A 13,678-nucleotide genomic window follows, 5' to 3' on the forward strand; every position below is an offset into this window, starting at 1 on the left:
AGACAACATAATTGTTTCAGACTTAAATAAAGTAATTTTCAAGAACAAAAACAACGTGGAATACACCACTCACAGACTTTGTGCTATAGATACCTTTAAGTATGGGCCAGATTATTTTTTTAACAAAGAAAAATATACAGATATAATTGGTTATAAGGACAGGGTTTGTTATAGCTTGTTGATCCAGTAAGAAATCAGATTCAAGAAGGATTTGCCCCTGTTGGACACACCATTCTTCTGGACAAACAGCAAGGTTGAACATGATGGACTTGATGAGCTTATTCTTTTTTGCTGTTTATACAGGGAAAGGTACAGCAAGTCAAGACATTCCATCTATTTAATGTGCAGTCCATTTACTCTTGACTTGGTGGACCAAATGTTTTTTATCTGCTTTCAAAATCTAAATTTCTAAAATGAGTTAAGTTTGAGTCCTTCAGCAGGAATAACGAGTAGACCAGGTGGGCCTAATGGTTCTTATCTGCCATCCAATTGAATATTTCTATGATTTAGGTTTGAGCCTTTTCTTTAGAAATAATCTGAAAACTTGAAGGGCTGAATGGTCATCTGCCATCAAAGTCTATGTTTTTAAGTTAAAACTTAAACATACTCATTTTTGTAACTAGTGCGCCCAATTAAATTTTGAGGACTCTGCTTGGATATTAAACGAGTTTCCTAAGCCTGTTCGTGTTTCAAGAGCCTCATCTCACTTACATCTTATCATTATGCTTATGTTAAAGGGTTCTTTTATGGAAAGGGCTGATTGATTTTAGTACTCAGTAATAGCAGAGCACTCAAACACTTGATAGGGCTCAGTGCATTAGCCCCGGCACAGTGCTTGTTTTGGTCCAAGGTACTTTCTTTCCATAATCACAGTGTTGTTTACTTTCCTGACAGAGCGAGAGCTTGCACGCTTCTTACAGACGTCAGCATCTGCAGGATTTTTTCCATAGTTCAAAAGTCTCTCCCTTTTTACACTACTGTCTGCTCCTGTCCTGATGTTCACCATATTCTCTGCTCTGAAGAGTATCATTTGCCATCAAGGATGTTCGCAGAACCTGAGAGGAAGGTAAAGCTCCTTATTTATAATATATTTTTGCTCATCGCTCCGCACTACCTGCTTCTTTGTAGCACACATGGTGTTTAGGTTCCCTTGAGCTGTTGTCTGTTCATGTATTGCCACTCTGTCTTTAATGACCTTAGTGTTACCAGACTTCTCTTCAATAACTCCTCTTCTTAGATAACTTAGATAATGTTTCTAGATATTACAGCCTAATTTGTTACCTCACAGTTAGCCATAACGCACCAAGTGAACTACAAACAGCAAGCGATTTACAAACTTCCATTATCCTTTGCCTGATGGGCAGCCTAGATGGACCAAATAGGTCTTATCTGCCGTCAAATTCTGACATTAAACCGGACATAGCTTAGGAACTTGTTTATAAATAATAATGATGTCATCTAAAATGGTTTTTGTGTTGCTCCTCAAATGTGTTAGAGACACACTCAAGTTTTACAGTAAATGACATCTTGTGTATATTATTATTATATTTTGCTAAAACTTTAGTACTTAAGGACACATACTAATAGGCGAAAACAACACAGAATATTGAGTGCAGTTGTATGTGTGCGGTATACAGGTTACCACACATCAAAATAGTAAAGTAAGCTCTTTTGCAAGGTTTCGATATTTGCTGATCACTAGCCAGGAATGTTTTAATTGAGTCATTTATAAAATAGCCACATATTTCTACCTGCTTATTTGGAACTGTGCTTATGTTAAATAAAGCACCATATTTATGACCACTTTATTTTTACTTAACGATCCAATGATGTACATTAATCAAATAATGCCACAATGTTTATATATATACAATGCTAAAATGAAAACACAGAAAGAGTGTCCTCATTATTAAGAAAACTGTATATATTCTTGCAAATTACTGAAATATACATTAAAATGTTCTTTATTGTGGGATGACTTCCACATATACATACGGTGCATACATTCATACAAAGGACTCCATGAAGTATTCTTCCAAAGTCTATTTGACTTTTAGTTTTATTTTATTTAGTCTGTCTCGGCTGTTTGTCATACTAGCTGCAATATGGTAAGACCATTGCTAGAAATTGGAGGTCTGACTTTACTATTTTGTAATTGTTGGCACTACATACTACGTAACAACATGCAGATCCTCAATCATAGAGTGAAAGTCATGTATGTGTTATTGATTCATACATTTTTTAATACATCGAGTCACACGTTTCATAGTGACCTTGCAATGTAATAGTATATAGTAATGTTACTGGAGCTTGGTTGCCATGGTACAAATTAGCCGTCACTAAGTGATGACTGAGGGCCCCGGTATCACTCATTGACGCCAGATATGGAAGAACAAGTTGTCATGGCAACTTTCCTGAACAAATATTGGACAATCTGCTTGAACGCTGTTTACCTGCCACAGGAAGCAAGAAAGGTTGAACTTGCTGTACTTTGCTAAAAATCTAAAAATAATGTAATAAATATAATGTATGCCGAAAGACACGATTCAATATTATCATATCCTGGACAGTTTAATTTGTAAATGTGCTGCTACCTATTTATCAAGTATCATTTCATTTGATGCACTGTGATTTTAGTGTATATTTTTGAAAGAGGCCCAATCACATATGATGGTTTTTGGACATGGATTTTTGACCTGATGACCAGGATAGAGATCCTTTGATAGCACTGTTCCACATTTTCCCTGAAGGTCTCTCTAGACTATTGACAAAATTATTGGGATATATAAAAATATTGGCTAAAAAAGAAATAGTCCATCGTTGGAAGTGGCTGACCCACTATCCGTGCTCTAGATTATAAAAAATATCTCATTTGTGAAAAGTGTTTGACATATTTATTGGTAGAAATGGATCTTCTCAAGGTTTTGCTGGAAAATGACTATGACTGTGGGGTTAGAAATCTCTTTTCTCAATGTCGTTCCTCCCATGTGCCAACAGTGGGTTACATCTGGGCTAACCAGCTCTGAAGTTGGGCCCCCGTATCATTTTTACTTACTTACATAAGCTTATTGTCTTTTTTTCTGTGTATGATTAGCTAGTTCTTGTTTATTTTTAATACATTTAAAATCTTTTAATTAGAACAATCTTGCAGGTAAGCAGTGATACCTGACAAAAGCTAAATATTTGATACATGTATGCTGTAGATTGATAATTCTTTTACTTTATTACAATTAATTTGGCATGTTCATTTGTCTATAACAACTTTTATTGCATACATTCACATTGTATTTCTTACATTCACTGATACATTCACATTGTATTTCAGCGATTCCGGGTCATGTATCTCTTGTTCCCATCTGGATGTCCTGAACTCTCTGTGATGTAATATATCCTGCAAAGCATTTTAAAATATAACGTTAAAAAAGTCACCTTATGACCATCAATAGGACCATTCCATTGGTTGCCATGGTGATAACAGCAGAATTATGACTTTGCGTTAGAATCACTTATGTTATAGGTAACCCCTATGTGTTATTTAGCAAGAAATTGTTTAATAATGTAACTTATGCGATGATTCTCTTGTGATCGGGCACACACAGTCAAGTGAAATATTATTGAACAATCTTATATACAATTTAGGAGCAAGAATAAATTCAAGTTAAGATTAATTTTAAACTAAAAATTAGAAGAAAATGTTAAGTGCCAACTGTGAAATTTTAAGTGATGGCCACATGATTACAGCAGGGATTCTGGTATTTGTTGCCAATTTTAAAGGCTATACAAGGCAGCAACCTACATTATGACTTGATGTCCCCCTCCCATTAGTGACAGCTGTCACAGAGAAAGGGGTCATCCAAGGTAAAGAAAAAAACACACACACACAAATTATGAATGAACCCCGCCAACCATTTTATTATTGAGGAAAGGAATGCAAAGAGACAAAAACACTGATCTTTCTCTAAAATATACTAATCAAGAAACATATTGTTATAAAGATTGTATTTAATCATGTACTCACTATCCAGACCGCAATCTACATGTGCATTCACCCTAAATGCACTTGTACAGATGGTACAGGAAATAATATTAATGTGTATCCACAAAATTGCTATTACGCAATCCAGATTATCTGATAAATTACAGATTCCAGACTGGTTAGGCTAAAGTAAATGTGATTTGGATGTAGCTGGTTGCAGAAAAGTTTGGGTATGTATGACAATACAGATCGACCGTACAGGAGAGGTATTATGAAAGAACGGATGAAGAAAACACAAAGTAAAAGCTAAAAAATAGCTCAGCTAATATTCTCTACAAGCCTTCCCAGGATGCATTGTGCTATAGTGTAATAAATTGAAATACACTCTAATCACATTAGAGTAGATGAAGCACAACTGTCTTAGAGGATAACAATATGGTAAGCAATGGTATTGTGTATTTCCCTCTTATATTAGCAATTCCTCCATAAGCCTTGTTTGTCATTTAAGTTGACTCAAATCCAAATATTTGATTTGAATGTCTTAACCCGAGGACCAGCCATTATTTTTATTTTCAGTGATGCTCTTTTCTTTTATTCTCAGTGCTCTCTTCAGTTTTTGGAGTTCTCATTTTGGGAGGTCCGAAATTCCAGAAGCCGTCTGTCCACGTTGAGGAAGAAGTTCAAAGCTTCTAAATCCTTCTACATCAACCGCTCACTGGAGACAAGGGAGGTAATAAAAAAGCCTGGGGTCTTGTTGTGCCTTATAGTTCTCCACTGCATTGTAGACTGTTAAGGTAATGCAAACAAAAATCCACTGTTTTTCAAGAGCCATTTTAAAACAGAAAACCAGTGTATTGTATATAGTCACTATAGGGATGCTAATAGTAATTCTTTTTCTGTAATGTTATCTTTATCTCTTACTTTAATTATTATTTTCCGACACAGGTAGGATATTATAAAGGTTATCTAGTAGGTATCACTAGAAGCTTTAAGGGGGTTACTATGGTGCACATATTTCCTTCTACTAATATTGAGTATTGAGAAGCATAGAACACAAACCTCTGCAGTTTTTATGTTGCAATTTCACAAGATTCACATCAAAATAAAGTATCATTTTAACAGAACTTGGTAAAAACCACAGATGATCTAAGCCACATTGTGAATATGCCAATAAGAAAGACACAGATAAGAGCATGACATTCCCAGAGATGCCTTTAGCAATAATACAAAGATGTACTCCTGGTGGTGTGGTGGGACGATTTGCAGGGAGACTGTACTGCTTCATTTAAGACACTTTAGGAAAAATAAATTGTTTTCTTTGTATAAAGAGGATACCAAAATGACCAAGAACTGTTTGGAGCACTTGGAAGAGCTGCTTTACTTTTGTGTCAGATTTGGACCAAGAGACGTAATGTACCCACAGATAACATTAGCTTGAGTTGTCCACTTTATTCTCTCCACAGTCTTCCAACATAACCCACATGGCTTTCTGGGGCACAAATTTTTACACTGATTGTAAATGAGAGTCATGTTTGGTTGTTTTTTTTTTGTTAATAATGTTTTGGCATTATCCCTACAGCTGTTTGCACATATGGCATACGCTTTTGACTCTTGATTGTTAATAGATATCCATCAGTTTGCCAGTTTCTTCAGTACACATTCGAGACGCATAAAACTGTAAGAACTAACAGGCAGAGGAGACAAACCCTGGAGCATACACTGCCTGCACATGCAAGTATGCAAAGTGAACTCACATTGATTTCAGTAGGAGTTCAGTTTGCATATATATGTGCTGCAGAACACAAGTGGATAGTGCATACAGTAAATACATTGGAGTAACATGGGCTACATTGTGCATTTACTTCAATGGGTGCCAGAGTGCTCCCTTAAGGAGAGACAAGATTTGAAAATGACACCTAGGCTAGGCAGTAGAATTGGAGACATTGATAGGAGATGTAGCCGTTAACTAAAGAGTTAATTTGAGAGTAACTGAAGGTGGGTGTTTAAAGTAGCCCTTTTTTTATATAGGCTGAACTTTAGTGGGAGAAAAGGCATACAAAGAAAGAAGAGCAAGAGGCTGAAGTCTGAGCTTTGCATTGCAAATTTTACATATTATACTAAAGATTGTTGTGTTGAATCATATATAGATCATCTAGATCACAGCCCACATGTACAATCACCCTAAATGCACTTGTACAGATGGTACAGGAAATAATACTGATATGTGTCCGCAAAATTATTATTATGCAATCATGAGATTGTCTGCTACGTTGCACATTCCAGACTGATAGGGTTAAAGTAATCATCATTTTGATGGGCAGGGTTGCGTGGAAATTTTGCACGTGTGGTAGTATAGATTGACTGCACAGAAGAAGCACGATGAAAGACAGAAAGAAGAAAATACAAAATGAAAAGCCATAAAAATATAAATATGCAATATTTGTGCGTTGCTTTCCCAGGATAAAAATGGCATTAAAAGTGAATGCTTCATTTTCAGATAAGATATTCCATAAAAGCAAACAGTCTTGAATTTTTGAAACGTCCATTACAATTTGATTAGTATTGTCTAGTGTTTAAATAAAAAAATAAAGTCTAGACATTACATGTTTTTGTTACTTAGTTCTTCTTAGTAGCAAATGAATGTGCCAAATTGATGGAGTGACCTTTTCCTGGATTTAATCTTGTATAATTAGGTAAAGGAGAAGACTCTTGTTTGTGCAATAGTGAAACAACATGGTTGCAATTAGCATCTCTGTATGTTGTCAACAAGTTTCCCTGAGATAGTCCCAAACACAACATAGGAAATCAGCTGTCTTGATGATAGGGGTTTTGTTAATTACGGAAAGAAGTTTCAGACATTTGTTATTGTAGTATATTATAATTAGATTTTTTTTAACCATTGTTTGAAGCCACCTTGTAAATGTAATGCCAAGTGGGTAAGATCTAGTCTGCCATGAAGGATGGTAGGAAAATGTTTTGCATGTAGGGAAGAGTCTCAGATAGACCATGTCTGACTTGCTTATATGTTTTTTTTCTTTTAAGCTATGAAAAAAAGTTTGTGGTTAGGGCATGGGTTTTGTGATACCCCATAGATTTAAAATGTCATATAACACTTGTCTGGCTGCAAGTCTTGAAAATAGGGTTGCTTATGAAAAGTGAAAGTAGTAATTGTGGAAAACTGAGTTTCATATGAAATAAGTATTATTGCATTGAGTATCTATCTCTCCGAAACATGATGGATGGAACATTGGGGGCTAGCAAAATGTTCCTCAGGGAAGAGCTTTAAACAAATAATATTAGAAGATGAGTGGATCTTTGTATTAATAGAAGATCAGCGGTGTAGATTATGAAGGGAGCCATTGGCGTTACTTTAAATGGTTAATTATATTGATATGGCTTATGAAATTGAGACAGTTTCTTTCTTCTATATCCTGTGAAAGTTTTGTAATTATTGGGTCATAGTTGAATTTTAACCATATATATTGGTCTAAATATGTCTTTGTAACACATTGTACTCATGGCACTATCATATTTGCTACGTTCTGTAATTACTGTTTGATGAGTCTTAAGTGGACAGAGTACAGAGTACAGTGCATCATGTACTTATAAAAATGGCTTAAACAGAGGAAATTAAATCATGGGTGATGGAATCAGTACACTTGTAGCTCACATAGCTGCAAGCATGAAGCAATATTTCTTTACGTGGAAAATAAGAAAGAAACATGAGAGGTGATTATGATACAGCTTTGTAACGTATCCACGTTTGTCACATATGTCATGATTATAATTTTCACGCAAGAGAAGGGAAGAGTTTTTCTTCTTCTGCAAACCCAACTTCCTGCTGTGGGCTGGTTTCCATGGCAACACTTCCTGTGGCTTTGATGGAAAGAGGTAGTGTGGCTTTTGAGGATGCCAAAGACTGACAAAGCAGGGTGGTGTTAGTTTCTCCACTTAAGAAATACTCTCGTCTAAACGATGAACCATTAAAACAGAATACAAGGGGATGCTGGGGAAAATGAAATACCTGGACATTCCTAAGGGCCGAATGGTAAGTGACTCATTAAAACATTAGAGGCAGGTGACAAGAGCAGGTATGGCATTACCTTGTGAGCAAACGTCTATCTACTTAGCCATGGATTCCCGTTTATTATATATGCCGCCCACACTCAGCTAAGTTCTGTTTAATTCTAATCATTCTGTGCATGCCGTGAGCCAAGAGCTACATTCTAATGTTTTTGAGAATGTTTACAAAGTCCTTGTAGATTTTTTTTGCAAGTTTCAACTATGCAGTAAACACATTATGTAGTAATCTAAAAATCTAGACAAAAACTTGTAAACAGATAGAAGCATGCCAACATCTGTCTGCTTGCCTGTTTGGGGGGGGGGTTGTAAGGAATAAGGACATATGACTGCATATTTCATGAAATGAAATAAATGCAGCATTAATGATATTTTCTTTTTCTGCTACATAAAATTCATAACTTGTACCTACTTCCTAATATGTTAGTCATTGTGACCGGTGAATCCACACTGCTAATATTTGAGTGTTTTTGTGATGCTCTGAATCAGGGGAAGCCAACTGGTACCTCTCCAGCTGGTGTGGAGCTATGTAACCCAGTGGGTTGGAGATCAATGCCAACGGATTCTATCCTCACTCCTTTGCTCTTCCGTGCTTGGTCTGGCTATGTTAGTTGGAGAGCTAAAAGGACTGAACTTTATAGGAAGACATTCTCATTTCTGCATTCAGCTGAAAGCTGAAACCAAAAATCAATGAGGTATGGTTCCCAAAGCCAAAGATAAGCCCAGAATCATAGAATTGTAGTTGACAAGAGCAAGAGCCGACCTTGCCCCAAGGACAGCCCAGAACCGAAATGTGAGGCAAGAAATTCCCTGCACAATGGGGACCAACCACAGGCATAGGTTTCGGCCCTTATTGGTCTCATCAGTAGGGTACGGTTGGTATCCCTCTAGAAAGCCAAAAGGGTTAATGTCTGGATTCACCTTTTTAGTTGGAGTGGGCAGTTGATGTAAGTTTTTGAAATTTTTCTGGGCACGGAAGAAGGCAAGGATATGGCTAAGTCCCAACTTTGTCTGAATCTCCTAAATTTAAGAGCCTATTTTATGGCAGCGTTATTTACTAACAACAACTTCAAGGCCTTAATATTAGCTGACAATAGAATAATGGGTAACACCTGCAAAGCATAATATAACCTAGGGAAGCTAATCAACCTAATCAACACAACCCTGCCTAAGTTATTTAGTGATTTTTGTTAATACTGGAGTGATTTTAAGCTTATATAAATTCCAAGGATTTCTTGGCACTTTAACAGCTAGATAATTAATTGCCTGCGGTGCCCACCTGATTCTTAATTGAACAGTGTGTGGAGGACATTGAGTCAGGTGCAGGTAAAGTCCCAGTGTTTTAGATATATTCATTTTAAATCCTGCCACCAGGCCCCACCACGCTATCAAACCCAAGAAGAACAATCCGGATAAGTCACATACAGTAGCAAGTCACCTGCACCCTAGTGTGATCCTGACAAAGTCCACTGAGTTATATAGAGCTCTAATCAAAGGGTCCAGACAAATGTTGAAGAGCAGATGTGAAAGGGAGCAACTCTGGTGCACATCCCTGCTCATCCAGACCATACAATTTACAGATGAAGTTTAGGAATTGTGGGCCAATATATTGGCATTTCAATATTCAATATTAAGAATATAAGAATTAGCATATTCAATATTCTTATTCTTGCCCCAGGCAACTGAGCCACGCAGGTCGCTGCTAGACTTGTGCATTCGTCTTCGGGCGAACATGAAAACGAACACGAAGAGTCCGTTTTTTTGTGCGTTCCGAAGAAACGTAGAAGAGAAGACAGTGCCGGTAAAACGTAGGCGAAGACGAAGACACACACACGAAGAATCTTCGTGATCGTCTTCGTCTACTAATATCCCCGGTCCCTTCCCCATCTAGCCTATCTTATCTTCACGGCAACGCAGGAGTTGACTGAAGCGGAAATCCGCAGGTTCTCCGTCAGGGGTTACAGGGCAGTGAGAGTGAGCCTATTGGTCACCTGCAGGGTCTTCCTCTGGCATCAACCAACTGGTTGATGCCAGAGGAAGACCCTGCAGGTGACCAATAGGCTCACTCGCACAGCCTTTTTAACTCCTGATTTCCGCTCCCGTTAACCCCTGCGATGCTGCGTTGGATAACGGGAGCAGAAATCCGTAGGTTAAAGGGCCGTGCAAGTGACCAATAGGCTCACTCGCACGGCCCCTTACCACTAGTTGCTATGCAGAAAAAAAAAACCTGGGTCCCTGCTGCAACAGTTAAAAGTCCATGCCAGTGACCAACAAAGTCGCTAGTACGGACATTTAACTTCGCATGATAACTTATTATAACTTTGGACACAATGCTGCCCTCTATTGGTAAGATACATTGAGTAGCATAATACGTTATTCCTTCTTGACTCCAAAAGACAATTGGATTTCTCCTTGGATCAAGAAGCTCTTAAATATTAATTCTATTTATAGCCCTGTATGTGATGCCTTTCTAAGAAAATATCCAGACCCCTTTTGAAGGCATCTAATGTATTGGATAACACCACCTCCCTTGGCAGTGAATTACACTCCTTTAGTGTCCTTGCTGTAAAGAATCCCTTCCTTTGTCGTCTTCCAGTCTCAGAGGGTGACCTCTTGTTCTTTGTACATTTCTGTTAATGAACATGTCACTGAAGAGCTCGTTAGATTGGCCCTGCATATATTTATATAATGTTATCATATCCCCTCTAAAACCCAGAGAATATAATTAGGACCCCCAATGTTCTGTCATTGGTAAGGGATAGGGTACCTTATAACACTGATGTGTCATGATTATTCCCTTCACTGATTGTAGAACTCATAAGGGTTGGTGCCTTCTTCGTCCTGTTACCAGTGGGTATACGCGGTAGTGTACTCCAGTGAGCACAAAGAGGATATGTTTAGTAATACCAAGCACCCAATCTGGTTAAATACATGGTTAAATAGCAAATTACTTTTGTTTTGGTGTAGTTACATATTTTGTTTTATAAAATGTGACCTGCTTACCTGGGAACTCCTGACACGCCATGCTCCCCCCCCCCATTTTTTCCCATTAAATGGGGGTGTTTCCCGCAGCGGGAACTCCCCCGACATCCGCGGGACCGCCCACCGACATCAGCGCGACCGCCCATCGACGTCAGCGGGACCACCCACCAACGTCAGCGGGACCGCCCGCTGACGTCAGTGTGCAGTCCTGGCCGTGTCCCGCAAGGCAAGGCTCTGGGTAGCCGGAGCCAAGAAAGTAAATGGATAATTCATGTGGTCCCATGAAGTAACCTATACATATGAAAATAAGTTTTTGGACTAATGGATCTGTTTTGATCTATGTCAAATTAAATATATACCGTCATCCATAATTGAATAAGACCCCCCATGAGTCTGAAAACCTTATTGCATTAAATAGAAATACTCTTTGACATCTAGTGGCTTTCGGTTTGCAGCAGAAGCCAAAAATAAAGACCCTTATAAAAGTACTCAACGTTATAGATTTGTTCTGCTCAGTAACCACAATTATCTTTTGTCAAATCAAATATTGCTCAGCCTTTCAAAAGTGACGAATTAGAAACTGAAGAATTAGAAACTGTGCTTTTGATAAACATACATGCAGTGCAAATGGATATCATTTAATCACCACTGGTAATAATACCAAAAATGGCAATAATTATTAATACATTAATAGTTGCCTAGATTTAATTAATTTTCTAAAGTTAAAAGATGCCAACACTGATATTTGTATTATTGGTAAGATCAAATATACACATATAATTATTAAAAAGAACAACACATAAATGGCTTGTTTTAGTATTCAGTGAATAAATAGGTTTGTTTATTTTTTCTAAAATGTAAAGTTTTTTTTCTTTAAATGATATTATGTGACTAAAACTATTTTATGTGTCCTAATAAATGCACCGTAATTCCACTATTAATGCCGGTGATAACACAGGATGCTAGTGTGTCAGGCATAAATATATACAGCTTTTACCCTTAATGACCTCACTCTGCGCTTTCTGATTTTGTTTCAGGTGCTGGCGGTTTCTGATGGAGGTGAGTCACAAACTTAATTGTGGAAAGAAATCAAGCACTTTGGGGAACATATTTCTGTAGCTTGTTTGATGAAAGGGCAGTGACAAAGTGTGTGCAGATGTATAAATAGAAACTGGATGCATAGAGAGCAGCTGCCATCGTCACAGCCCACACACGGGCGTCATGACTTGTATGGTCTAACTGGTTTTGTCGTCTGTGGATGGTGACATGCTGTGTTATTAAAGACAAAGCCTACACACTGATATTTAAAGAGTTAAAGTGCCTGGGGTTTTTTCTTAGTGAGTGACATATAGTAGTGTTCCATTAGAGAAAACACAATGCAAAAAAGGATTTATATATATATATATATATATATATATATATATATATATATATATATATATATATATATATATATAAAATCATGCAGGATAATAATGTAATAATGACCATGAAAGGCTAAGGACGCTCAATATGTATAGCTTGGAGAAAAGAAGAGAGCGGGGAGATGTGATAGAAACATTTAACTACTTTAACAAAGGACAGGAGAGAAGCTTTCTTTGAAGAAGGGAAAGAGGTCCTAATCTAAAACTAGAGGGTCAGAAGTTGAGAATTTGTACTTTACTGAATGGGTGGTAGATAAATAGAATTGCCTGCCATCAGAAGTTGTAGAGGCTAAATACAGTGAGGGAATTTAAATGGGATCGGCAGAAGGTTATCCTGAATCTCAGACAAGAACAAAGAGTAATTAAGGTCTGAGTCTTTACGTGTGCAGACAGACTAGATGGGCCCAGCAGTTCTTATCTGAAATCAAATTCTATGTTTCTATGTATGTCAATGTTTTGATGTAACTTAAGATCACTTTGTCCTGTGTTATACAAACCATTGTGTGGAAATCTGTTCATAAACAGGACTATGCATAGGACACGTGGTCATGCATTTAGATTGGAAGAAAGGAGATTTAGTCTAAAGCAGAGGAAAGGGTTTTTTATAGTAAGGACAATAAGGATGTGGAATTCTCTGCCTGCAGAGGTAGTTTTATCAGAGTCTGTACGGACGTTTAAACTGCAACTGGATGGATACCTGGAAAAACATAATATTCGGGGATATAATCTTTAATTATGGGGAAACAGCTTATTGATCCAAGGAGAAATCTGACTGCCATTTTGGGGTCAAGAAGGAATTTTTTTCCCTGGTTAGTGCAAAATTGGAAAGAGCGAATCCGGGGTTTTTTGCCTTCTTTTGGATCAAACAGCAACAAATTAACAGATATAGGAAAGGCTGAACTTGATGGACGCATGTCTTTTTTCAGCCTATGTAACTATGTAACTATGTAATCTAACATAGAGGCTCGATGTAAATGTCAATCACTGAGCTCATGTAAGTTGTAGACTACCTGGTTGGTTTTCAGCAGTTGTTGTTTAACTGAATTAGTCTAACTTATTTACAAATGGTTATAGTAGTGTTCCAAGGTACTCATGGACAGAGTTTGGAAGGTCAAATCCAACTCATACATCACTTTAAATTATATTAAAAAATGTAGGCTTGGTTTGGTTCTGTTAGGTGCTACCACTACCATGTCTGGAGAGGGAACTGCTCCTT

General features: G+C 37.4%; 1 protein-coding gene across 2 annotated transcripts in view; it reads left to right on the forward strand.

Moving 5' to 3' along the window:
* Positions 1-990: 990 nt before the first annotated feature.
* Positions 991-13,678, forward strand: part of RGS14 (regulator of G protein signaling 14) — a 37,246-nt gene continuing 24,558 nt past the window's right edge. The window contains exons 1-3 of one of the 2 annotated variants that reach the window (XM_053462972.1): positions 991-1,066; positions 4,578-4,706; positions 12,076-12,097. In XM_053462972.1, the coding sequence (XP_053318947.1) occupies positions 1,043-1,066; positions 4,578-4,706; positions 12,076-12,097 (175 nt within the window). In that variant the 5' untranslated portion in view covers positions 991-1,042. Of the gene's footprint in view, positions 1,067-4,577; positions 4,707-7,899; positions 8,025-12,075; positions 12,098-13,678 lie in introns of those variants that run through there. The other variant, XM_053462973.1, reaches the window with a different exon arrangement.

Source organism: Spea bombifrons, chromosome 4, assembly GCF_027358695.1.
Source record: "Spea bombifrons isolate aSpeBom1 chromosome 4, aSpeBom1.2.pri, whole genome shotgun sequence".
NCBI classification, from domain to species: domain Eukaryota; kingdom Metazoa; phylum Chordata; class Amphibia; order Anura; family Pelobatidae; genus Spea; species Spea bombifrons.